This window comes from Xyrauchen texanus, chromosome 8, assembly GCF_025860055.1.
Source record: "Xyrauchen texanus isolate HMW12.3.18 chromosome 8, RBS_HiC_50CHRs, whole genome shotgun sequence".
NCBI classification, from domain to species: Eukaryota; Metazoa; Chordata; class Actinopteri; order Cypriniformes; family Catostomidae; genus Xyrauchen; species Xyrauchen texanus.
In genome coordinates, this window is record NC_068283.1 from 5695568 (window position 1) to 5723345 (window position 27778).

At 37.0% G+C, this 27778-nt stretch overlaps 3 protein-coding genes across 3 annotated transcripts in view; 2 read left to right on the forward strand and 1 right to left on the reverse strand.

Annotated features, from left to right (window-relative positions):
- Window positions 1-641: 641 nt before the first annotated feature.
- Window positions 642-14493, forward strand: dhrs7ca (dehydrogenase/reductase (SDR family) member 7Ca). The gene is made up of 8 exons (XM_052132307.1): window positions 642-784; window positions 2103-2159; window positions 2257-2413; window positions 5595-5707; window positions 6139-6349; window positions 8329-8421; window positions 8730-8879; window positions 13933-14493. Exons 2-8 carry the CDS (start codon window positions 2157-2159, stop codon window positions 14142-14144), a joined length of 939 nt encoding a protein of 312 aa, XP_051988267.1. The 5' UTR covers window positions 642-784; window positions 2103-2156; the 3' UTR covers window positions 14145-14493.
- Window positions 14494-14693: 200 nt separating this feature from the next.
- im:6904045 (protein NATD1) lies at window positions 14694-18301 on the forward strand. Its single transcript, XM_052132308.1, has 4 exons — window positions 14694-14904; window positions 15917-16035; window positions 16531-16551; window positions 16632-18301. The coding sequence occupies exons 1-4, from the start codon at window positions 14733-14735 to the stop codon at window positions 16749-16751; spliced, it is 432 nt and encodes a 143-aa protein (XP_051988268.1). The 5' UTR covers window positions 14694-14732; the 3' UTR covers window positions 16752-18301.
- Window positions 18302-21781: 3480 nt separating this feature from the next.
- The window catches only part of LOC127647680 (ras-associating and dilute domain-containing protein-like), a 42264-nt gene continuing 36267 nt past the window's right edge, over window positions 21782-27778 (reverse strand). The window contains exons 14-16 of the mRNA XM_052132087.1: window positions 26284-26402; window positions 23314-23453; window positions 21782-22934 (exon numbers count right to left, since the gene is read on the reverse strand). Of these exons, the coding sequence (XP_051988047.1) occupies window positions 22835-22934; window positions 23314-23453; window positions 26284-26402 (359 nt within the window). The 3' untranslated portion in view covers window positions 21782-22834. The remainder of the gene's footprint in view (window positions 22935-23313; window positions 23454-26283; window positions 26403-27778) is intronic.

Below are 27778 nucleotides of genomic sequence, written 5' to 3' on the forward strand. Positions count from 1 at the left end.
CAGGGATGTTCACAAATACCCGGTAGTGACCACCGTTATTCAGTTTCGGGGAGTAAAACATAGAGTGGAGGCCGCGGTTAATTCCCGCCTCTCCCATCCGCTGATTTTGGGAACAAATTGGAGGAGATGTGGTCTGGGACCATCTGAAAACGTGTCCCGTTTTTTACAACTACAAAAGGGGTAACCATAGTGACAGACACATGCACGCTCAAAGAGTTTTTCATCATGAAGTGCACCTACAAGTTGGGAGAAGAAGAAAAGAAAAAGGAAGACGAGGAGAAACACAGCCAGACCACTGGTAAGAAATGATTGGGTGCATTCATTCAGAAGCAATCATCCATATTTCCTATTCTCTTTATAGTCTTTACCATCTACTATGATAGGATAGGAGGGCTGAAAGTTGTGGGGCTCCAAAATAACAGTCATTCACATCTCACTTTTTAAGATTATTTATTTATTTATTTTTGGAAATTTGGTTTGAAGCGATCTTACATCAAATAGATGATCACAGCTAGCATTAGTCTTCACGATGCCGATGACGATCATACTGGTTAGACCTTATCCATCTAAAGCATTACTTAAAACACACATGACAAATGACAGCTTCAGCTGTGAGCTATTAAAAGCACTTTAACTCCACAGTATGGCAATATTGCTTGTGTGACTGCTGTTCAGAGCTGTGCAGTGAGCCTAGACACAGTGAAGAAGATTACAGCCATTAATGCTGAATCCTAATACAACAGACTTTCTCGGCAGAGGAGGATATACCAGGCTCGTGTGTGTGGTAAGATATGACAATGCAAGAACAATACATAACAGAAATATGACAGAGCAGGACTATCTAGGGGTCTACTGTTCAGGCTCTGTGTTACTTTAACTTCACTGTTGTTAATTGAACATGATTTCTAATAGTGATGGTTAGTTTGCTGTGTTTTATTTTCTCTCTTATTTTGTGAGTCAGTCCTGCAGTCCAAACTTAGGCTGGAAATTTATGTAGTGCTCAAATTCAAGGCTAGAATATATTTAGAGCTTCCTTCAACACAAATAGCAGTGATACAGAGCTTCCATGCACACCTTCATATTAACAGGTTTTCATTGAATGTCTCTTTGTTACTTCTAAGACACACAGTAAACTTTTTTTCTTCAGGTAAAATAAAATGGTCTCATTGTATCATCAAATTAACCAGTTTTATTCATGTAAAAATATTATGTGGGTTATTCCATGTCACACAAATTTCAGAAACTTTCCAGACTGATACTTTTTTCTGAAGAAAGATAAACATAAATTATGATGAAAGCCAAAATATTAAATACCATAGATCAATTTGTACTTATTATTTACTTATTATTTTGTAAACAGGGTTCAAAATGACCTTTATTGCCTATGATTTTGGAGCAATGGGGCAATTGGAATACCTTTAACTCCAGAAGTATTAAACATATCTTGAAATCCTTTTAGATTCTAAATTCAAAACAAACTTTCATTTGGTATCTTCTTTAAATGGCCTTATATAAATTAGTTTGCCTTCTAGCTATCAGAACTTAAAATATAAAGTTAAAATAACTGCCCAGTGTTGATCATGTAAAGATAACTCAATTTTGTGTTAAGTGATTGTTTGTGCCCCACCAGAAGTAATGAGCCTGAGATGCCACTATTGGTATTTATATATATATATATATATATATATATATATATATATATATATATATATATATATATATATTGGGTCAGAAATCACCAACCCTGCGATTAGTGGCCGACCCGCTCTACCAACTGAGCCACAGCCGCCCCATAGTTTTGGCAGTGTGATCAAAATAATAAGTCAAGAAAGAAATGTAAAATCACGGCTTATGTTACTTCTAGATCGTCACACTGGAAATGGAAGGTCGAGACAAGTGCTTTGCTATGTGATATACAGTATCCTTAAATTGTGCACTGTTGTACAATATACAGGAAAGTTAGCATAAAATGTGCACACACACACACAGTGTACATACTGTACTACTGCAGAAAAGTGTAGTATGTTAGTATGCTATTTCAAACTTCCAACATTTTTTTCAGAATTCTTTTTAATGTATTGTTTTTTTCTTCTTCTTTTAAGGTTTTGTTAAACTCAATGCACTAAAATTCCATCACCAGAGGTATAAGTGAAATTATGGTGAGAATTGATGTATTTCATTTAGCATTTATGCTAAGTAAAAATGAATGCAGAATTTACACAATGAACTGTTTTTCTGTCTTAATTTCTCTTTCAGAGTGTGGACTTTTTCACAGTTTGGCTTGTGCCCACAGTGGTGCTGCTCACAGCTGTTATCTTTTATCTGTACAGTGTGATACTCAGGCATTTGGCCAAGGCAACTGTGAGGAACAAAGTGGTGCTTATTACAGATTCACTGTCAACACTTGGAAATGGTATGGCTTCATGAACAACTGAACAAAATGGGTGTTCCATACTTTCAGAAATATACTTTGGTTAAAGGGATATTCACCCAAAAATGAAAAATATCTCATCATCTACACATGCTCATGCCATCCCAGATAAGTATGACTTTCTTTCTTCTGCTGAACACCAATGAAGAATGAGATTTGAAGAATATCTCTGCTCTGTAGATCCATACAAAGCAAGAGAATAGTGGCCTAATCTAAAAATAAAAATAAAAGCTAAAAAAGGCACTAAAATGCTGCATAAAGTGGTTAAATCTATGTATTCAGAAGTGATATGATTGGTGTGGGTGAGAAACAGATCAATATTTAAATTGTTTTGCATTCTTCATGCAAATTGCCACCTATTTGGCAGGGAGGAGATTTACATTTTATATATATATATATATATATATATATATATATATATATATAGTATATTAGTTTATTAAAAGGGAGGTGCCACTCAAGCCACTGCACTGAGGTAAGTAAGATCAATCTTGGCACCTGGATGTGACTGGTCAATGGAGATCAACCTTGTCCAGCAGCTGAAATGGACCGTCATAACCTCCTTGAGGCAGGACGTAGTGTTATAGTCAGTGTAAGCTAGAAAAGTCATAATGATTGAGCTTACGGTCCCATGGGAAGATGGACTAGAGGCAGCATATGAGAGAAAGAAGCTAAAATATGATGATCTGGCCACAGAATGCAGGGAAAATGTATGGTTAAGAATGAATGAACCGTGGGGTGTGCAGAAGGGAGAAAGTAGGAATAGGGAACATTTGTGATATGTGGTGAGGTATTCTGTGGGAGAGGGAAAGAAGTGGGGAGGAATTGTTTCCGCTGAACCACTTGGTTCATCAAATCCGGGTGTTTCTGAAGAGAAGGATTGAGTTGGGGAGCGAAACCATTCCAAGCTATACATTGCTTGGTGGCTGATGAAATCTTGTGGCTCACCTCTCACGAATTAATCTGTTGGGGGATTCGTTTAATTAAGCATTGGAGGGGTGGTAGGCGTAGTCCGATAGCTTGTCTTTTCTAACAGAGAAGATGCCTTGGAAGTAGGGAAGTAGGACTGTCCAGTAGGTTTAGACAGATTCCTGTGCATCTGATTAGTATTTTGGGAGACCTGTGACTACTGTGGACAGGGCATTTGGAGTCTAGGGAAGACTGGGAGACAGTCAGGAAAGACTGACTGACTGTAGGAAAGTCTGCACAGGGGTGGGAAGGCTAGTTACCTTACCCACAGGTCCTCACACAGGGGACGCCTTAACAACTATGAGCGCAATACAAGAAAAACAGCCCAGTGGTCCTCCGAGAGGTGGGATGGAAGATGGACCAATTAGGCCAGACTCTACGGACACGTCTGGAATGGCCATGGTTAATGAGCAAAGGATCCTTCGGAGATGGAGTTGCGGGTGGTCGAGAGTAACAACTTACAAAGGTCTGCAGATTCATCAAGGAAGGATGAAATGTGGCAGGAACGGCCAGGCACAACCTTGCACTGCAGCAGCAGATCAGACAAGAATGATACAGAGCCCGATTGAGCACCACAGCGCTACTGAATCCACTGTTGTGGCAGGACAAGGATACAAGCATCAACCCACAGACAAGACAGGTAAGGCAAAACAATTAGAATGGAGAATACAATTAGTGCAAGGGTGGAGGCCAAGTTTAACATGTTTTGTGACATTGTATATGAAGAATCTGTATGTAGATTTGGTGAAACATTAGTGAGGAAGAGTGGTCCCAGGGAAATACTTCAGTTGGTGAAAGAACGAAGGCAGCTCCACAAGGTGTGGATTAGAGCAGAGGAGCGTGAGAAGGAGGGCTTGAATGTGTTGTGGGATGGCATAAGGGCTAGGCTAGTGGTTTTGAGGAGGGCAGGGAGAATTTGACAGTGGAGAAAAGGAAGGAGCATGAGAGGGTGACATTCATCAAAGATCCTTATAAGTTTGCCAGAAAGCTTTTGGAAGAGAAGAGGAGTGGAAAGCTGGTAATGGAGAAGCAAGAACTAGAAGACAACATGGAACAACTTGATGATCCCCAGAAATACAGCCCTCTCGTCCCACTGATATGTCCCATGGTCAGCAGAGCCATAAATCGGATTTGATGTAGCTACACCCTAGTTTAGTGAGATTCAGCAGGTGGTAGAAAAAGCCTGGGCAACTTCAGCCCCTGTGTGTATAATTACACCGATCAGCCACAACATTAAAACCCCCTGCCTATTATTGTGTTGGTCCCCCACGTGCCACAATATAGTGCCAACCCAATATTCAGTATTCTGAGATGCTATTCTTCTCACCACATTTGTACAGAGTGGTTATCTGAGTTTCTGCAGACTTTGTCATTTCGAAAAATTCTGGCCATTCTCTGTTGACCTCTCTCATCAACAAGGTGTTTTCATCTGCAGAACTACCGCTCACTGGATGTTTTTGCTTTTGGCACCACTTGGAGTAAATTCTAGAGCCAACAAACCTCCATGCAATTATCCAGCCAATTGTGTGGCAGCAGTTCAGTGCATAAAATCATTCAGATACGGGTCAGGAGCTTCAGTTAATGTTCACATCAACCATCAGGATGGGGACAAATGTGATCTCAGTGATTTGGACTGTGGCATGTTTGTGCCATATGGGCTGGTTTGAGTATTTCTGTAACTGATGATCTTCTGGGATTTTCACACACAACAGTTCAATTCATTTGTTCAATTAATTACTGATTATTGTGATAAACTAATAAGATATCCTTTTTAAAAAATTCCATCTTAGTTTAGGGTTAGTTTAATCAAAAATGAAAGTTCTGTTGTTATTTACATTGTTTCAAACCTGTATTCCTTTCTTTCTTCCATGGAACACAAAAGGAGATATTTAGAGAGAAATGTTACATACTGACTGCTTTAGTCACCAATTTCATTGTATGCACAAAAGATGCAACAAAAGTGAATGGTGAGGCTGTCATGCCATAGCATTCCTTAACAACAAAGAAAGTCATATGGGTTTGGAACAACATGAGGGTGAGTAAATGATGGGTTTACTCATGTTTACTTAAAAAAATAGGGATTTTTGGGTGATCTATTCCTTTAATATTTCTTCTATGTATTGATGTACTGTTTGGGGACAGGACAAAGTACTCCATAATTTTATTGACATTGTGTGACATGTGAATATTTTAGAATGTGCAAAACTTTTCCATACTGGTGGAGCCCGACTGATTCTGTGTGGAAATAACTGGGAGAAGCTGGATTCTCTAGCTCAGCGGCTGACGACTGAATCCAATCCTACAATTGTAAGTACAGAATTACAAATATTAATATAAACAAACTCTGTCCCCATACAGGCGAGTTTTCTTGAACTAAAATCGGTCAGTGCTTTCTGAAATTTGAAGTACTCCCCCAGTGGCCAAAGCTAGAAGTGTTTTCGAAAGTATGGCCATGGGTGAGCTCCAGTTTCCAGGTAAATTGCCCACTGAGGGGTGCCAAAAGCTAGTTGTTTTTAGATTAAAATATTGTAATACAGTGAAGAAGAATGCATATTTTATTAAAATGTTAATCTTAGAGGGAAAATACAACTTCTGAATGGCACTTGACAGTGATTATTTGAAGGTGATTACTTCCTGCAATCAACGTGGGATGAGAACCCAGGTCTTCCATGCTTTTAAAATTGTGTTTTTTAAAATGGGAGTCACTTTATAAAATGTTATTCAACTTTACTGCTTAGACATTTCCGCCCAAACTCGTGGAGCTGGACTTCAGTGATATGGAGAGTGTTCCTGAGGTGGTCTCTGAGATCCTGGAGTGTTACGGCTGTCTTGATGTTCTTATCTTCAACAGCAGCTTGAAGGTGAAGGCTCCTGTTCAAAGTCTGTCACTAGAGATAGACAGGACTGTTATGGATGTCAACTTCTTTGGGCCCATCACACTGGCTAAAGGTAAAACACTGCAAAAAATATAAATACATAAAAATATATCTTAATCAGTGTTTTTTTGTTTTCAAGTAAAAAAAACATCCTTAAAACAAGAAAAAATTACCTGAGATTTTTTTTTTTTCCATAATACTTGTTTTCAGAGAATATTATCTTAATTCAATTTATTTTTCTTTCCCCATTGGTAAATAGTTTTCTCTTGTTTTAAGAAAAAAGCTTTTACAATATACTATAATATTTCCAACAATTGTTTACAGACAGATAATTTCACTTTTAATTGACTATATCACAATTCCAGTGGGTCAAAAGTTTACATAAGCCAAGTTAACTGTGTCTTTAAGCAGCCTGGAAAATCCCAGAAAATTATGTCAAGTCTTCAGACAATTAGCAATTAGCTTCTTATAAGAAGTGTACTGAATTGGAAGGGTACCTTTGGATGTATTTTAAGGCCTACCTCAAACTCAGTGCCTCTTTGCTTGACATTATGGCAAAATCAAAAGAAATTAGCCAAGTCCTCCTAAAAACAATTGAGGACCTCCTCAAGTCTAGTTCATCCTTGGGAGCAATTTCCAAACGCCTGAAAGTACCATGTTTATCTGTACAAAAAATAGTACGCAAGTATAAACACCATGGGACCACGCAGCCATCATACTGCTCAGGAAGGAAATGCATTCTGTCTCCTAGAGATGAACGTAATTTGGAGCGAAATAGTGCAAATCAATCCCAGAATAACAGCAAAGGACCTTGTGAAGATGCTGGAGGAAACAGGTAGACAAGTATCTATATCCACAGTAAAACGAGTCCTATATTGACATAGACTAAAAGGCTACTCAGCAAGGAAGAATCCACAGCTCCAAAACTGCCATAAAAAAAGCCACAGTTTGCGAGTGCACATGGGGACAAAGATCTTACTTTTTGGAGAAATGTCCTCTGGTCTGATGAAACAAAAATGGTTTGGCCATAATGGGCATCGTTATGTTTGGAGGAAAAAGGGTGAGGCTTGCAAGCCGAAGAACACCATCTCAACCATGAAGCATGGGGGTGGCAGTATCATGTTGTGGGGTGCTTTGCTGCAGGAGGGGATGGTGCACTTCACAAAATAGATGGCATCATGAGGAAGAAAAATTATGTGGATATATTGAAGCAACATCTCAAGACATCAGCCAGAAAGTTAAAGCTCAGTCGCAAATGACAATAAATGTCTATGTGCTTTGTCAAACCGGTCCCAGCTTCCCATCATAATTGTTAAAAAAAACCATTCTGCATCCAAAGGTGTTTTCTAAATATTTGTTATCATTTTTAATGTACATTGTACAAAACAAGGCCTCAAACAACATAACATGTCTGCATCATGAATGAATGATACATAATTATCATAAACATGTATGAAAGTCCTGTTATTGGGGAGTATATACATATATATACTACAGTAGTTCACATATGCCTAGAAACCGCCCCAAACTCAACCCTGAACTGTACAGAGAAAGAAATGGAACTGTTCATTGGGACTGTTTTCCAAATGTCCATCTATGGGGTTTATACAACATGCATGTACTGCAGACCCACACACACATTGACAAAATTGGCTCTTAAGTTCAGCACATCATCATCATCTGCTCCTGTCTGCCTGCTACGTTACATTCAGCACACATTATCCCCCAATTCTCATCACTGTAATGTGTCTAGACCTGTTCATTTCACAATTCCCTTTGTGTTTAATGATGATTTTGAAAATGTGTGAAAAGTTAATTGTACCAGATAGCATTAGTTTTCTATAGGCAAAATATTGTTTCTTGTATGTTTCATTTCAGTTTGGAATAAATTAAGACCAGGACATTTTCTTGACTGGTTTGTTAAGAATCGCCCGGATATTTTTGGAGGAAAACAAGAATACTGATTAAGAATAGTTTTTTAGTTTTGTGACAGATGTCAACATCAATTCTGTGCTGTGTTAGATCATGTTTAACTTGTGCTTGCTTTCACAGGTGTCCTCCCATCCCTGATCTCCAGAAGGACAGGTCACATTGTTCTAGTCAACAGCATTCAGGGGAAACTGGCAGTGCCCTTCCGTGCCACCTGTGAGTTTGTGCTCTATTCTCTATATAAGTTTTCTGAAGTCATAGCTTTGCTTTGGATAGCTTTGTGTGAGAAACAGATCTAAATGTTATTTGCTGAAAATCTTGCCCTCCAATGAAGCTCTGAAATAGGGCTGGGCAATTAAACAATATCGATATTTATCGGGGTTGGGGTGGGGGCGATCCTCCATTAATGATAAACATACGTTTTATTAATTACTTTTATAGAGCTTTAACTGTCGTTAAAAATTTCTCTTTAAAATGTTGAGATATCAATGTGTAAGTGTAATATTATCTCCTGTTCTGTTCAGATGCAGCCTCCAAGCATGCAGTTCAGGCTTTCTTTGACTGTCTGCGGTCTGAGGTTCAACAATATGACATCACTGTCAGCACTGTTAATCACACCTTCATAAAAACAACCACCATAACGGACGAGGCAACTGCAAAATCCATGTGGACAAGTGAGTGAAGCAGGGTTGTGCTCTATTCAGAATGTAACATTCAAATTCAATTACTGAATTGTAATACAAATAGTAGAATTACAAAAAGTAGAATTCAAAATGGAATGAAATGAAAAGCAATTCAGTAATAAAATGGATAGTTCTGACCTTGAATTCCAATTGGATGAGCTGCGCTCCAAATCGCTGTAAAATGACTACAAATGCGTACCTCTAACTGCAAAACAGTTGATTTTATATCACGAATTTGAGGATTTTGGTGTCTAATGCTACAATTGCACTGACATGAAAGATTTTGCTATCAGTTTTTATTTAAATGGCATATTTACAGTTGATTAATGGTGGGAGGAGATGGATTCAATGGCAAGACATGCTGAAATTAATGAGAGGGAAATAAAGGAATTGGTGAAAGTAAGGAATAAGATCAAGACCGTTATGCAGACAATTAGCCCTTTTCCACCAGCATGTTTCTGGGGCATGTTCCTTGGCCGGTCCGAATTCTTAAACCGTTCCATAGCAGATAAGGCCGTTATGGGGCAGAAAAAACTGGTTCTGCACCACCCCCAAAAGCTTGCTGGTCTCTACGTAGGAACCGCTTATGTTAGGGGGTGAAGGGTGGGATTATGTTTCATCACCAACTAACGCTTTCCAAACAACAACTGTAGCTACTGTCTGCTGCAAGGAGTACTTCATCACTTAGTACACACAACGAGCATTCTACTTGTGATATGGTCTTTATGGCGATCCAAGGTAAACTAGAGAAATTCCAAAGGAAAAAATTAGTAGATGAGGAGATACTGCAAGAAATTTTGCATGCCGGCTTCAATCAGAAGATTGACCAAATCATAAACTTAAGAGAGTACAAGGACAATAAGAAGGACCTAAGCAAAAGTGGCAGTGGACAGAGCAATCAAGATGTAAACACTATTATATGCCATGACATAAATCCAAATATAACCATCTGCTACACCAATGTTAATAAGGATTCCACTCTTACAGTCGAAATAACCTGTTGCCTTGAATCTTGATGTTGTCTTTGGCAATCTTGTTGAGCAATGTACTAATGCTGGATTGCATTTCTCTTTATGTTTAAAAAAGTCCTCAAAAACAGGAGTAAAAGCTGTACTCAAACACAGTGATGTGCCATGTTTGTTTGTGGGCAGGTGAGGTAGTCACAAAAAACTACCACATGTAACCCGTTACAGTTTAGTTCACAGTTCGGTTCTCAAGTCAGTGGAAAAGCGTGGCTGGTTCGCGATAGGCTCCAGATTGCCACGGCAATGAATCAGCCAAGCACAGGCCACACGAGAACCAGTGCCATTTCGGTGGAAAACGGCTATATGTGGGCAGTTCGCTGAACCAGAAAAACTTGGCTCTGGATTTTAAAAAAATCATGAATAGAGCTCAACCAAGCTCTGAGGCAGTCTTAAGCTACAGTAAAAAATGGAAAAAGAGAGTCGTATGGATTCAGTAGGTATGTTGGCTTACGAGCGGGGCTGAACCGGTATGTCAACAGCCCACCACTTAGTTAGTCTTGGTGTACAGTGGTGATTTCTCAAGGCCAGCAAAGCTTTCTCTGCTGGCGTAGCATACCTAATAAATAAATAAATATTTTTCATCCTTTCATTCTCATTGGCCTTTTTGCCTATCTATTTTCAGTCACTTTCTACTCCTAATTAATCTACAAATGAATAGCAGAAAATTAAAATGTATCCAATCAGAATTTATTCCTCAATGCTTACAAGCAAAGTGTGTCCGAAGCGTCCAGAGCGTGAGTCTGAGCTAGTGATGGTTCATTTTGAATGAATCTTTTATGTGACTAAGAAGAACGAGTAGTCTCAGAGAGTGATTTGTTCATTTTGCGTTGGCCGCGCATTTGCAATGCGCAACCTCCCATTTGTTCGTTAAGTGAAAACCATATAGGCGCTGTACAGGAAAGAGAAATGATTAGTGATCTTTCAACTCTTTTGGTCTGAGTGGTTCATTATTTTGTCACGTGACAGCCATATACGCTATGCATTGCTCACACAGGAAACCAAAATAAATAGTTCACTTCTCGAGTCATCTGGTCCAAGTCATTCATTCTTTTGTCACGTGACAGCCATATACGTTATGCACACATGGCTGTCACATGATAAAAGAACGAACGACACAAACAAGATGATTCCAGAGGTGAATTAATCATTTCTGTTTCTCATCATTTGTCCTTGGCTGCATTATCTATTTTTCCTTATAGAGACTATAATCAAAGTTTGAGTAAGTAAAGTTGGGAGGGATTTGTCTATTGAAAATTTAACATTTCAATTTAATTCTGCTCAAATGAATGAAATGACTTGAATAAAGATTTGTTCATTTTGCTGAACGAGACTCAAAGATTCATGTTAGTATCTATTCAAGTTATTTAGCTCCGATCTTCCCATCACTAGTCTGGGCTCCACCCCATCAGGCCTTCCGAATTTCTACAGGATATGTTCCAGTCCAGGCCTTCTAGCTGGCGTTGAGTGACGCAATCACGCTTTAAGTGATGTATGTAATTTGAATGCGAAGAGCGTGAGATATTGCTGACGAGTCGGCTGTCATCACTGCTGGTATTGTCATTGAGAAAGAGATCCTTATGGGTTTAAAAACTTAAGATGTTCTGCATGATTGTGCAATTGAATAATTAAACAGGAAAGGAGGACTGATTTTCACTTCAAGTAAATTGGTAAATGCTTTTTGCATTGTTTTAGCAACATCAGTTTTCTAAGTATAAATTAGGCCGCTTGAGCATTCAGTGTCAGATCAAGTTTTGAAAAGTATCTGTGTACCCTGACGAAACAAAATGTATTGCAACCAAAATTTTAATCTTAAGTAGCAATAGACCTCCTTGGTTCTGGCTTTCGTGCATGGACGGGTTTTTAAAATGTCAATTGGTATTATTAATTGACTGCCACGTAATGTATGATTCGTTGTGATACGTTGGATTCTTTTACTTTAAGTGGTGAAAAAACTTTGTAGAGAGGGACAAGACAAGCCAACACACCACCAGGCTTTAACAAACTAAAATGTTATCAAGATCAAACATACAATCCAAAAACACTGCAGGGGCTTGTCAATAAAGCTTGGTTTGACATGCAGCTGCATCTAGGATGGCAGGTGAAAGAGGTAAATCCTGAGTGCTGAATCGTTTGTTGTTCGCGAGGATGAGAATGGTATCAAGTATGCAACATTGACTTTCAAAACCATCTTAATGAGACAGCTGATGAGGATTCATGTACGAGCAGCCGGAATGTAAAACTATGTCCTGACACCTCAGAAATATCCCTTACACGTAGAAAAATCATGCTAACACATGTCCTCTCGTGGCTTATTGCTTTAATATCTGCTGTAAGTGGTTTTACTACAGTGCACTGCTAGAGTTTTTATCTTAAACCCTCCTCCACCCCAGCTGCACTGGTCTAGATCTGCTACATGTGGATTGTATTTATGTCTAATTGTGCAGCAGTATGTGATATATGCTTAATACAGCATGTCTTGTGTTTCTCTAATTGTGCAGCAGCAGTATGTCTACATGCTTAAATCAGTATGTCTGTGTATTTTTAGCAGTAGCGAGCTTTGCTCTGCAGCACCGTATCAGAAAGTCCGCCAAGACCAATATCCTATCAATATGTCATGCCCACATTAATATGCTAAATCTTTCCTAGAGTTGTCATGACACAAATTCATTTATTTATCTATTTTCTGTATACATTTCCGATAAATATGTTATCATACACTCAACATTGGGGGTATTTCCAGGAACATTTGTTAATACTCACTTTTTTGCATTTAATAGGCACTTTTGACTTCATTTTCTCCAAAAACACTAAATAGCAACATAAGTATACACTGCAAAATGACCTGATGCATGAGATTCATGTCTAAAGGTTGTTTTTGATGTCATTTGATCTAACATTTAATAACTTTTAAAATGCTGTTACTTTATGAAGATAATGTAATTTTAATGTAGTAAATCAGTTTAAATCTCAGTTTTGTCCAAGGTGATTAAATCAAAAAATTTTAATAAATGTCCAATAAAAATTATGGTATTTGGGGTTAAAAGCCTCTATGTTAAGGGAGCTAAAGCCCCCCATAAAGCAAATTGTTTTTCTTAAGTGGGGAGAATGGATTTGTTATGGGCTCACATTGACTGATCGAGGGGCAGAGGTAGGAGTTTTTCACAGGGGTGGCCGGGCAGAGGCCAGTAATCAGTCTATGGTGGCACGGAAATTTCCGGGCAGTACATGTTAAGTCTTGTGCTCAAAAACGGCAATTGCGAGTGGGGTGGCCAGGCTTCAATCAAATTTTAATCAAAACGGCCTTCCGTTATTATGTTGCTCCATAAAAAGACATTTATTTTTTCAATCTTGATACACTTTGCAACGAGAAAAAAGCACAAATGGTGTGCCTTTAGCTTAATTTTACCCTATTTAATTTATATATAATTATAATTATATATAATAGTATACATATAAAAAATATTGCTTCCCCATCTGTGATGTTCATTTTATAAATGCATTGATAATTCTGGAGCTGATTATACTATTTCTAGAATTGCCATCTCACTTGCCATTATAGAGAAAAACCTTGAAAGAATGGACCAATACATTTTTTTGAGTGCACAAGTGGTTATTGCTAAATAAATTGTATATTGAATAAATTCAAATTTAATGTCTGTTTTGATGTTATGATTGTTTTGACAGTGTTGAACTTCGGATAGAGAAATATGTCTAATCAGTATAGAAAATTGTGATCAGTTAAAAAAATCAGTTTTGTAATTATTTCTTTTTTTTTTTTTCTTGTTACAAAACTTGTTGGACTAATGGAAGTCGCAATTCAGTAAATTCCTCTTCCTCTCATTTCAATTTAAATTATTGTTTCAAGTGGCCAATTCGACTCAAATTCACAATTTTTTAATTCTTAAAAAAATGTTGCCCAATTTAATTTGCAATTGAACTGCTCTGAGTTCATGAAATCTTATTTGTTTGTGTTCTCTGCTATAATCCTCTGGATCTTGGACACTGGTTGGAAATCACAGCCTTCACTCAACAGACGTCCCTAGGTGTGAACCCTGAGGAGATGGCCAATGAGCTTATGAAGACTCTGAGCAGCAAGAAGAAGGAGATTTTAATGGCCCGCTCCATCTCCAAAGCAGCTATCTATGCCAGATCTCTCTTTCCCAACCTCTTCTTTGCTATCATGGCAGCAGGAGTAAGGAACGCTGCAGCTGAGGAGATGCCTGTCGACTGAAGCAAAAAAAATTATTCACTAGTGCACATTTAATGCTACATGGGTGTTAACAAATCATCCTTCTTAACCCTGGTTAAACATAATCCTGGTATATCTAATTCCATGTTCTGGTTAGGAATTGTTCTTAGGGTTAACCCAGGGTTAAGCATAGGCCTATAATAGCCTATACTGTTATAACATTTGTATAAAATCATAGAGCATGACTTTATCATTGTGCTGTAGTTTTCAAATGATGAGAGAAATTAATAAGTAAAAGACTGTGCTTGAACAAGTTTGAATGTGGGGATTGTGGACTTCTATTAATATTATGCTCTTATTTGTTAGTCTCTATCTGTTCTTCAACATAAGATCCAGCTAAGATTATATATATATATATATATATATATATATATATATATATATATATATATATATATATATATATATAAAGTACCAATTTCTTTCTATAAGAGCAAAATCTGTACATTATTCCAAACTTTTGGCCGCCAGCGTTTGTAAAATCACCCTTATTTAAACAGCATTACGGCGTCCTCTGCTGTTATTGTTCAGCACTGCCTGGTGACGTCACTGCAGTGGATAATCATCATCATGGCGCGACATATACTCTCACAACAACATTTTATGTTTAGGTTAACTCAAGGATATAAGAGCAGCAAACTGCTCGCCAAATACAGATTTTCTGTGTGCAGTCGCGACTCAAATTCAAATGTGATACACGATAGACAAAATCAGCGTTTTACAGTCACACTTGACTGCGATGGTAAGAGGAAAATAACATTTATTGTATGCCAACTGCTGTTTGTTAAAATATTGTGAGGCTCCTAACTTGATAGCAACTTTTGGCCATAAACGCTCAACCTCATCCAAACGCGTCTGTAAGTCCCCAAAATGCACATTTATTTAATATAAATATTTAAAATGACGGGGCAAAAAAGTTTGAAGTGAATTCCTTAGTTTTTATGTAACATTTAATAAGTAAGTAAGGATATTGTATTATCGCTAAATAACCCCATTCAGGGGTTTATTTAGCATTAACAACTGGCTAACTGTACAATATCCTTGCTAAATAAATCAAATACATAGGCGTAAAATATTGATTTGTGTTGAACTTCTGTTATGTGAGAAGAAATACATTGCCGAACAGCTGAAATCCATCTCCAGTTTGCATCGAAGTTCAGTTGGGTTTATTTTGTATAATGAACGTCTGACTGCACATTATGCATCTTATTGCAAGACTGCTTGTAAAATAAATAAAGAAATGCACATGAAACACTGATTAAAGTTTAAATAATTTTATTAGCGTACAAGAAGCAGGAAAAATGGCACGCAATCCCCTGATGTGCGGTTGTTACTGAGAAAAATCAGGCCACTAGATGGCGCCATTGACCAATCAGAATCGCGTAATAAATATAATGATTCTATTCTAGACCAGGTTCAGTAGCTCTAGTTTAGTATGACTTTAAGTATCTGACATTAGTTCTTGGGTGCATGCTGTGTTTTATATGGTTATAAAGAATGCCCCTGAAAATTTGTTCCTTATTTAAAAAGTGAATTTCTGAGACTGCTGTACATTTTTTTTTCTTTTAGTGTTGGCACATTTTTCGCTAATATAGTAGGTTATCTGGATATTCAATTCATTCAGAAAATGTGCATTCTGTGTGCATTATAATACTATTTCTGTAGTATATAGTGTGCTATTCCGAACATAGATGAATTTCGCTGCTCCTGTGCTGTATATGCTCTTGTATCATTTACATTGTGATCTGAATCAGGAGGAGTGAATCGTGCTGAACTGAAATACACTTTGACACATGACAAACATGTGGCGCTGATGTCAACAGAGGTTCCTGAATCACTCCGGGGGAAAGGTGTGGCAGCACATCTGGCAAAGGTGAAATTCGTCTTCCATCCTTATTTTTAACAGTTAACAAAACAGTTCATACAACTATTCTTCCACCCTCATGCCATTCTTAACATCTATGCCATTATTTTTCTGTGTAACAAAAAAGAAGAAAGTTTGAATAATGTTCATACAGGTCTTTTCCAAAAAAATGACCACAGCTGTAAAGCCCCAAAAATGGAGAAAACCCACCAAAAAAGCATATCATGAATAGTTTTGTTTAAGGAACAAGAGCAAAATTTAAATAGCTAGTTATTGAAACTCTTTAGCTCTCAAATGTTACTCTCCATTTAGTCGGTTTTGAAGAATGTATGAAGACTTACAAGTGTTTGACATCTGGCATGTCTCATGGAAACTTGTATGAGATTTACTGTTATGGGGCTTTTTTGTCCTTTTATGAGCTTAACAGATGGTCGCTATGAACTAATGTTTGTGGGCAAGAGCTATGTGAAGATTCTTCTAAATATCTCCTTTTGTGTTCCATAGAACAAAATTAGTGACATGAGGGTGAGTAAACTTCTATGATGGGTGAATTATTCTGTTTTCTGTAACTGAATGGTAATAACGATGTCTTTTTTCTTTCTTAGGCCGCTCTGGACTTCGTTGTTAAAGAAAATTTTAAAGCGAGCATATACTGTTGGTACATCCGAAAATATGTGGCTAAAAACCCGCATCTTGGATACCAGGCTTACATTGAAGATAAATAATGCCAGAATGCCTGAAGAAATTCTCATTGTGTTATCATATCATCATGATAGGAAGGATTTTCCTGCTTAAACAGATTAGTGTAGATGTGGCCTATTACTCCAGTGAACGTTTCTCAGAATACGTGTATTTTCAAAGTCAGTTTCTCTTTAGACACATAATTTAAAGTGTTGACTACAGAAAAACTATTCATTTCTAAACTGTTCACTATAACATTTCTAGCATTATTGCACAATAAAAATAAATTAAACCGTTAATTTAATATACCTTTTGTGACAACAAGCCTCTATTTCATGCAACTTTATAGGCACAAGTTGACCCCTGACTTGTCACCTGTCAGCCAGTCAACTTGCATAATGTGCACTCCCTCTTCATCTGGCATTTAAATTGGGTGTGCTCGACATCGTGATTGCAGTCGTGGGAGGAGTGGTAAAGATATATGATACATTTGTACAAATCAAGCACGGTGTATCCAAACAGTTGTAGCTGTCGCTGATAGTGAGCTCGATTTCTTTTTACTGTGCTGACACCTTATATTTTATATTCTTTTCCTTGAGGTATATATTTCTTAATGTGCCTTATTTTATGTGTTTATATTATTGTAACCATTGTATAGTATAATCTTCTGGAAATAATAATAATACAATTATGTGAATGGAATTCTTTTGCATGGGAGGAGAATAATTATCAATTTATCTATTGTAAAATAATTCAAGGCAATATCAAGTTAAATTGATAATAATTTGAACGGGAAAGCGCAGAGGATAGAGGAAGCTAGTGAACGTGCAGACGGCCGTTACCGGAAGCGAGTGGTTGTAGTTTACAAAGTTATAAATATGGATATTTTTCTTACAAAAAATCTGTGTTTTTTGTAAGAAAAATTCTTTATTAACTTTATTAACCCCCTTGAGCCGTATGGATTACTTTTTTGATGGATGGATGTGCTTTTTTGGGCTTCAAAATCTAAGGTACCATTCACTCCCATTATAAAGCTTGGAAGAGCCAGGATATTTTTTTATATATATATATCTCTGATTGTGTTTGGCTGAAAGAAGAAAGTCATATACAACTAGGATGGCTTGAGGATGAAAACATTATGGGATCATTTTCATTTTTGGGTGAACTAGCCCTTTAATTGAATAGCCATAAATTGTAGTTGTGCGATGTAAGATTGTAATGCTATGCTGCATGAAAAACTGATTTATGAGCAATAACAGGGTTGAAGTTGTTCGGGATTGAAGACCAGTCTGAGCGTCTGGCCAATAAGCTGTCATCAATGGGAACACTTCAAAGCTTGTGCAGCTGCTTGGAACCAGCTGCAGTGGACAAAAGTACAGTTTCCTCACTGAAACCCTCCTCCTCCCCAGCATCACTTGTCTAGAGCTGCTTCAGGGGGATTTTCTATGTTAATGCAGCAGCCTACTAACTTGTAATACTTTAAAGTTTTTGCGAGAGTTGTCATGACTGAAAAGTGTATTCACACTTAAGGACCTTTTAAAATGTTCTATTTGACTGGATGTTAGGAAAGTTGGTAAAAAGTTTGATGTACAAAATTGCATATACGTTTGGTATTCTATGGTTCTAACTGTTAGGAGCAGCCTGATCTCATGAAATTTACTTGAACATGACAAACATTTTGCAATTAACATTTTGATAAAATGAGATATGCACAAAAAATGCAAATAGCCCAACAAAAAAAAAGAATACATTTCAGCTCTGTCCAAATTCAGCCCATTTACAGCACCCATAGAGAGTCCCTAACCCTTTTCCTGTCACTAACCGTGTGTGGAAGTGACACTTTTTCTAGTTGGCACATCTCCATTTTGGAGATTCTGCCCCATTCCTATTTGGCTGTGGTGGCTGAAAATGTTTTGAGACTGCAACAGACCCAGCAGCCACCTCTCTCCGAATGGCATTCATAACCAACCTAGGCCATGCCCATTGCTTGGGACGACCCTATTTGAAGCAATACAATTTATTATCTACGCTATTATGCCATTTTTTGTTTTGTTCACTTAAGTATGAACTATAAATGATGTAGTTTGAAAATTATCCTATTAGCATATTAATATTCTGCTGTCCATCCTGTTGTTGAGTAATAATTGATAACCTCACACCACTACATTCTGTTGTATTTCTCCTAGTTAACAACATTGTGGCTAATGACAACAGAACTTTCCCAAACTTGCCGGAAATGCAGACGCTCCAAAGATCCACAACTGCCTGCAAAATGACATCACAGGCACAGCTGAACAGCTCTATTAAACCACCAGAGGGACACATCACTCATATAGCTGCTTTCAAGCCTAAACTTGTGAATAATACATGTTCAGGAACTTAGTGATCCCCTCTCATCACAGGGCTGGGACAATTGAAGAATCACCCTCTTTTTTTTTCATTTTGTGCAGCTTCTATCTAAGCGGTTGGTCAAGATTACAATCAAAGAACATATTTCAACTAAGCAATAATATATGACAATACTGGAATCATAAATGATGATCCTTTACCTCATATTACCAAAAAAAATTTTTTTAAATCCCAACTTGTATAGCTAATGAGCATCCACATTATAAAGTTGATTGACAGGTGATGTCTGTATCTAAAATGTAATTGGCTCTTTAAACTGTAAGGCAGGATTTATTTTCAACTTCCGTTGGGCGCGAGAGCTGCTTGGTTGAGCGTTCCAATTCTTCCCATTAATTTTAATAGAAGTGACCCATCTCTGCTAAATAATTTCTGACAATTAGTATCTTAAAATCTTAACACAAGACATTGCTCATTTAGTAATGGACACTAGCATGCAATTGCTATAAAAAGTTAGGCGCTATTAAAGTCTAACATAACAACTAAACGACTCAGCGGTTTGCACCATTTCTTTAGAGTGTACATATAAAGAGAGAAACTTGTCTAATCAGCATCTTAAAATACAGCAGGACCTCTGGTATATGATGGGTGTGTCTAGCTGCTGCAGTGGAAAGCTCAATGGCAAGTGTTGTGGTGACCCGGGGCAGCATTCTTTGAGATTGACGTACCCTTGGGCTGCATCCCATCTGAAAACAGCTGGGCTCCTTGTTCGCCCAGGAGTGTGCTGTTGCTGTACTTGGATTTCATTTTTTGTAAAACCTCCACAGACTGATGGACCCAGCAGATCAGGGTGGTAACCGCAGTTAAAGACCTCATCAAAACAAGCAGTTTGTGGCATTTTAGTCCCTGTCTGTTTTTAAGACATTTATAAGCTTGTGTACTTTTAAAAGTTGACAAAATTAATTTTATCATATATACACATTTTACATTTACAGTCTTTCAGTTCAGTGAAATTCATGCAGGTTTATTAAAATGTTCCCAATCAAATGCTCTATAACATAAGAATGCCCCTCCCACTAATACTACATAGGGAATGGAATGGATTTTAAAGATTCATATTCCTGAAGAACTGATTTTATAAATTAATACTAATTACAACAAAACCCATGAAGTGGATCTTTGCCTACACATTGTCATATCAACAACCATCCTTTAATTACTCTGAATTATTGGTTCATTTTACATAAGTCGAAATGACAAAATGAATGATTTGCATTTCAATACGTTTTTGATACAATACTTCTGACGAAATCGAAGAACGCATGGGTGTGACATAATTTATAACAAAATCCGGCCAAAAAGAAGGTGGCCGAGTTTGGAATGGCATACTACTACGTATTGCTATTTCTGCCAGAGACAGATATGACGGGAGTAGTATGGGTAGCATGCCATTCTGAACTAGATGTTTTAGAATTTGTTTTGGTGGTTCGTAACGGCTCTCCAGTGTAAATTTTCAGGAAATACTTCTTATCGGCTGCTAAGCACCTTCTTACTGCCATTGGTCCACATCATCAGTAGGTGTGACCTGGAGCTCCATCTACTTTGAAGCCAGCAGCTAATTCCCATTCAGTCAGTCAACATGAACAAATGTACCTGCATTATATACACGATCGTTCACGTAGATACATTTTCCAAGAAGATTTGCAGTCTTGCGATTTTTGTTTTGTTTAGTCTACAGAAGGAATCAAATCTACTCAAATACTCCTAAGTGCCCATTCACACATATTTCATCTGCAGCTGAAAGCCATTCCCACATCTGCCCAAAGTAAGATATGCCTCTAATAATCATTCGTTTGTCTGTATTTTACCCATTAACACTCATTTATACACCAATCTTTGTGGTAGTATCTGTGTCATCATAAAATACAATAACAGAATGTAATTGGTGCATATTATGGCAGTGTATAACATGTTAGTACAAGGTAAACATTACAAATTACACATTATATACAGCATATATATTACTTTAAATCATCATCAAGTGGTTAAAACAGCTTATTTTACTGATCTTGTGTAAATTCTACTTACAATGAGTCATGGGGTCATTGATAACACATTTTAACATCATAGTAGTTGATGGTTTCCATGTATTCTTGCGCAACCTCATATTTAAATGTACCTCTAATCAGTGTGGTCGTTTCGGAATGTTTACAAACAGTATGTCTGTGGAGCGGACGGGGGCTGGTCCGGGCTGGAATGTCGCACGCCGGTCCCCAATCGGCCTGATGGGGCACACGAGGGATAAAGGTGGCCGTTGACGACGGTTAGAGAGAGAGAGAGAGAATTACGGGCATGTCCGTCATGTGTGTGTTTATGTTTGTGTGTTTTGGTTTAAGTTTTCATTAAATTATAATTTATATTGACAAGCCGGTTCTCGCCTCCTCCTTGCCCATCTTAACCCCGTACAATGTTTTTGCTCAGCTGTTTCAAACTTCTTTTTGTCTCTGAAAAACTTCATAGTGACTGTGCTGAAACTCTTAAAAACACTATCAGTTATCTGTGAAAGGAGGTGCATGAAATTTGTTCATAATTTAAAGTTGTACACTAATACAGTGGATTGAATATCAATGCAATAGATTATCTCAAAAGTATGACTTCCTTATCGAAAACCTAAAGAAGATCGAAAATAATTCAATCAAATTAAAGATGGCTTCTTTTCATGCTAGACTGATATTATGTTAGATAATAGTTTGTCTAACATATCTTATATAACAACAGAAAACATGGGATTTGTGCTTTTAATGCTTTAAAAAGTAATGGGACAAAAAAGTATACCGTATTTCTGCAATTGAGCATCTTTTCCAGAATGATTATGCAATAGTATTATTGATCTTACACTAATATGCAAAGACAACACCAAAGATAGTATCAATGAATTTCAATTGGAAGCAATGATGGAAGAAAACCAAACAATGGTCATATCTATAATAACAAAAAACTCTGTTAATATCTTTTCTTTAAAAAATAAATATCACTCAATAAAATGTATTCCACTTGTATAATAACACGTACCAATATAAATATTATAAACCAAATGCTTTTTGACTGATGACAAAATATAACAGTTTCTCTGGCACTGATGGTGAGAGTCATACAAGTAATATCAATATGACATCAAAATGAAAACAATACTTGAGTACTTTCATATAACCAACAATGCATGTTCAAAGTGATAGTTTGTTTCAATACTACAAATATAGACATTACTAACCTATTTGACTATATTTACACTAATGTTTAGATGTTATGAACAGAAAATGTGGCTGAAACACATAATTTTCCCCGCCGGTATGAGCTGTAAGGATACAGCAATAGCCCCGTCTGGACCACAGCTATTTCTTCCTAAACCAGAAACACTACACATACAAATCACAGATACTAAATGGAAATAAAACCCTGGTAAACAACTTAAAATGCCCATTCTAGTAAATTAATACTGTACATTTATGAAAGAAAATAAAAGTTAAAAAAAATCTGGTCATTTGAGATTTTGGGACATCTAATATTTGGCTGAAAAGCCAGAGATGGAAAGACTGCCAGCAGCAGCTACAACAAAACAACAACACAAATATAAGTGTAATTTAATCCATTCTGGATCACTTTTCCTTTGGTTTCAACAAAATTGTCCGAGTGCCTGAGATTTGACCAGATCGATCTGCCCAATGCTACAGTCCTTAGATCAAAGGTGGAGTCAACTGTCCGGCCGAGTGTTTTTGTTTTTTTAGCATCTGGTGATATAGCTCCTGGCGCTGCTCCTCGACTCAGTTTTCGCCACTACCAGTCGGAGCGAATCGCCTGACGTCCGGATGAGCTCGCTTCCACTGAGAGGAAAAGACAGACCACAGGAGGGTTATTCGGTCAGCTTCAGTGCCAACAATGTCCATCACATCTCATCTGTGAAGCCTCTAACATTAAATCTCAAAGGGTGAGACCAGTCAAGAACATGTCTGGGTCTTGTTTTTGCACCAAAATTAAAAGCAAGAAATCTCTATACTGTATAAATGATATGGCCATTTTTAGGATCATTAAGATTTCTTTGCATTGTAACATTACTGTACATTTTTATTTGTTGACTGATTGATTTTCTTGGACATGTTTTTGTGAGATTCACCCTTTAATTGTATGCTATAAAAATGACACACTTCAGCTTTAGGCCAGTGTGTTGCATTGTGTAAGTAGTATGCTGTGTTCAGTGGTCACCTGTGGTAGTCCATGCCCACCAGACTGATTCCATTCACAGCGAGGATGCGGTCACCCACTCGAAGTCTCTGGCGGAGTGCCGCTGGAGAATCCGGCACTATAGACTTAACATAAATCCCACTCAACCGCAGTGGACTTTTCTGCTCAGAACAAAGAGAAGACACAATGAGATTAGGGGTGTATGGGCAATAATTCCCATGCATCCCATCCCATTTTTATTACTATGAAAATTAATGTTACGATGAATTATAGCTAATTAATTTCTAACACACCAAAGATTATGCATTTTCTTATTTCCTACTTTGGGATAAACACCATTTTTAATCAATGTTTCTATTAACATTCAATGTACTGGTTTAGGAACAGACCACTGAAAACTGATTATCTGTTGACCACTAATATTAATAGCCCCAGAGAGGAACTATTAGATATGTAGACATTTAACCCGGTTACCAAAGTTATTGTTAGATAAAATGAACAAACAAATATTGTTCTTTAATTTATGGGAAATATGAGGTAATCAATAGTGTTGGGTGTAATCGGACTACAAAGTAATTAGTTATTGTAATCTAATAAATGTCAGATTACAGTTACTGACTCTTAATTAAGTTAACTACTTTTAAGTACATTTACATTTATGTATATGGCAGACACTTTTATCCAAAGTGACTTACAGTGCACTTATTACAGGGACAATCCCCCGGAGCAACCTGGAGTTAAGTGTCTTGCTCAAGGACACAATGGTGGTGGTTGTGGGGATTGAACCAGCAACCTTCTGATTAACAGTTATGTCATGAGTTTTATCCGAGTCTTCTGACTTCTTTACAAGTTTCCAACAAAAGCTAAATAAGCCAGAAATCAGCGATACCATTTCACCCACTATACACCTCTTGAATCTGCCCATTTGATCCAATTACTAAAAAAGTGTAAAGGAAAACGCCACAAGATTTTGCCCAACTTTTAATAACAGCATGTCCACTGATTTTATGGCATGTATACATATACTTATATTAAATGGATGGATTTATGGATACTTGTAAAAATTAACTCTGTCCCCAATTTCTGAGACAAAGTATAAAGTAAATATATTTATGATTCGATTTTAATGTTTGTTATAATGTACCGTGTAACATGATAAATCATGATTGTTCACAGACATTTGTGTGATTTATTAGTTAAAAAATGTTTAACTGCTATACAGCCCTAGTAATAAGTAACTTGTAGTGGATTACTTTTTTGAGTAACTTTCCCAACACTGTCAATAACTACAAACCTACTTGAACCACTAGAACCACTTAATTTAAGAAAGATTTGCAACACTTTTCTCTCTTTCTGTGGTATTTTATTTTTATAAATGTAGTTTTTTTTAATGTTTATAGTGCTTTATATTGCTCTTGTATTTGTATTGCTAGAAAATGACAAAATCACTGAAATCAGCAATTTAAAATATTTGGACATTGCAAAAATTGTAAACTCATAGAAAATGAATAGGAAACAGAAGAGGCTCATTTAATATTTAAGTTTCACCTTCTGAGGTTGATGATCAACATTTTCTGAAAGTTATAAATAGGTGAACTGATATTGGGATTTTTCCAATAACGATAACTAAAGTGGTGGAAAAAGCACATGACCGATTAATCGGGTGATAGTTTTTAAAATTGGATTTATTGAATGTCTTTCTTTCTAAGAACTTTTTCTTAGTTTTTCCTTTCTGTGACGGGCATAGACAGAGCCTACAAGAGTCCAAATTGAATTAAATCCCACATGCAGTTTATTGTGCAACCAAAATCCACAAAATAAACAACAATATATATATATATACTGTATATAATTTGGGACTCCTATTTCGAAATAACTGAAATTCCCAGCTCCTAACATAAACATATGCACTCTTACAATCATCTAAAACACACTGTACATTAAAACACTAGTAAACATTGTCATATAACAAACTTGAGCAGTGGTTCATCAATATTAGAACCATCGGCTATGATGTACCGATAGTTCCAGAAGTAGCAATCTTTACCGATTAATCGGCTAAACCTATTTTCATTGAGCATTTAATCAAAGACATTTTTTTGTAAGAGTTTCAGGTCAGTTTGACTGGGAGAGTCACTCCAGTACACAGAGCTACAGAAATAGATGTTTTATTGTCTTTGAATGACCAAGCACACCATCATCAGGTTCTTTTTTCATCTTACTGTTAACATTAACACCACCTTTTAAATGGCAATTCAGCAGTTATGAGAAATGAAGTCATCTTCTCTTGTTTAGTCAAGTTCTAAACTTATTATTGGCTTCAAAAGACTATCAGTGGGACCAACACAAACCCATTAATCTCATTCATTCTCGTAAACGTAACCCCCCACATGTGCCACACATATCTAGCACCTATGTCAGCAATACCAAAAGCCCTTTGGGGCTTGACCCTTAATAATAATACACCCCTTTAATCCCTCAAGTTTGTTCAGTTTAAAAATATATTATTTAACATAATCAAACATCAATATTTTGACATTTTTGTTCAGGTCAAACGGAGCAATGTTTCTCCATGTATTTATCACCTCGGCCAATCTTTTTTTGTCAATCACCTCACTTGTCCCATTACCACATCATGGCGTCCAGTTATCATCTTGGAAATTCATTCAATGTTATTTTGAATTAAAAAAAATTTCATTTTGTGTCAACATGCCTTTTAACATTTGGCACTCCAAACAAAACTTTAGTCAAAATAGAGAATCACGGCTGTAATTACTTAGCAATGCTAAGTTGTGCCACCTATTGTAAGGGCATGAATGTGCTAACTGTGAGTATTTGCATCACTTTTGGTTTGAAGGAGCCATTTGTCAGGAATTCGTATATCTTTTTCTTGTCTCGACTGTTGTGAAAGGGCCTTAAGAGAGATGTAGAGCAGCACAAAGATGAGAAACTAAGGATATAAAGACAAAAGGAAATAGGATAAAGACTTACCATTCCATCCACAAGCGCCAGCCCAAGACCATGAGGTCCTCTCTTCAGCTCTACAGTGAAAACCTCATCCTCATCTTCATCCTTTCTGTGTGCTGTGCTTCCCGTGAGGCCATTTCCCACTGAGAAAACATAAAATGAATGGATGAATCTCACAAACACAGCTTAGGTCATATTTGACCTAGAAATCAAAAGAAAAACAAAAAAATATTGTGCATAATGAAAATGAAGCCTATATTTTTAGGACCAATATGTTTTTTTTTTGTTGCATTGACAACATTTTCATGACAATTAAAGTCAACTGAAACTTTTTAACTTTCTGAATGCAATATACGGAACTGTGCAAAAGTCTTAGGTGCATTATATTTTTCACAAAAACATTTGTCTTAAGATGGTTAATTTATATATTCTGCTTTATGTAAGAAGAACAAGGGGCCTTCCAACAGATGGTATGGCCCCCCGAGAGCCCAGATCTCAACATCATTGAGTCAGTCTGAGATTACATAAAGAGACAGAAGCAACTGAGACAGCCTAAACAGATAGAAGAACTGTGGCGAATTCTCCAAGAAGCTTAGAACATCCTATCTGCCAACGACCAAGAAAAACTGTGTCCAGGTGTATCTAGGAGAATTGGTGCTGTTTTAAAGGCAAAGGTGGTCACACCGAATATTGATTTATCTTTTTTATGTTTACTGGACTTTGTATGACATTAAGTAATTCTGCACTGTCCCTTAGTTTAGATTTGAAAACTGCTGCTCAAAGCAGCACTTTCTGTAGACTAATGTTTCAGTTCTTCTGTAAATAAAGAATCTTGCTGAAGTTTTATCCGAGTCTTCTGCTCTTCTTTACAAGTTTCCAACAAAAGCTAAATAAACCAGAAGAACATCAAAGTCTGTGTCCTTCAGCGATACCATTTCGCCCACTATACAAACTCTTGCAGACGATGTCACTGTTTGTGGGTAAGCCGCATGGTTCGCTTCATGACCTCCTCAAGCAGCATCCTGAACAATGCCTGCCCCGATTAAGATTCCACCCAGCAAGCCATCTGTAAATTCCCATGATGCTTTATCCTCTGCTCTTTTCTACTGACATCACCAGCTCTCTATAATTACTCAGCCAGATTATAGGATTTGTGCCAATTCCAAAAAGCAGAATCTATTTGTGGCCAAAACGGGTGTGGTTGAAGCAAATTCCCTTTAATGAGTAAAATCCATACTTTAGAAAGAGGCGGTGGGAGACCAGATTAAATTGTATGCTTAAGGAATGACCACATGTAGAGTCCATTTTCAAAATAAACTCTTGTGTTTTTTTACAATTTAAAGGGCCATATTTCTTGGTTGGATGAATGGGACCTGAATCTATGCCCACTGGGATCTAACACATGAATTGTATTCTGATGCTGTAAATATTTATGACCTGTTTTACAACGCCTTCCTGGATGTAAATTCTCACCATTTATGAGACAGAAAGTCTTAACCATATTCCTTCAAATATCTCT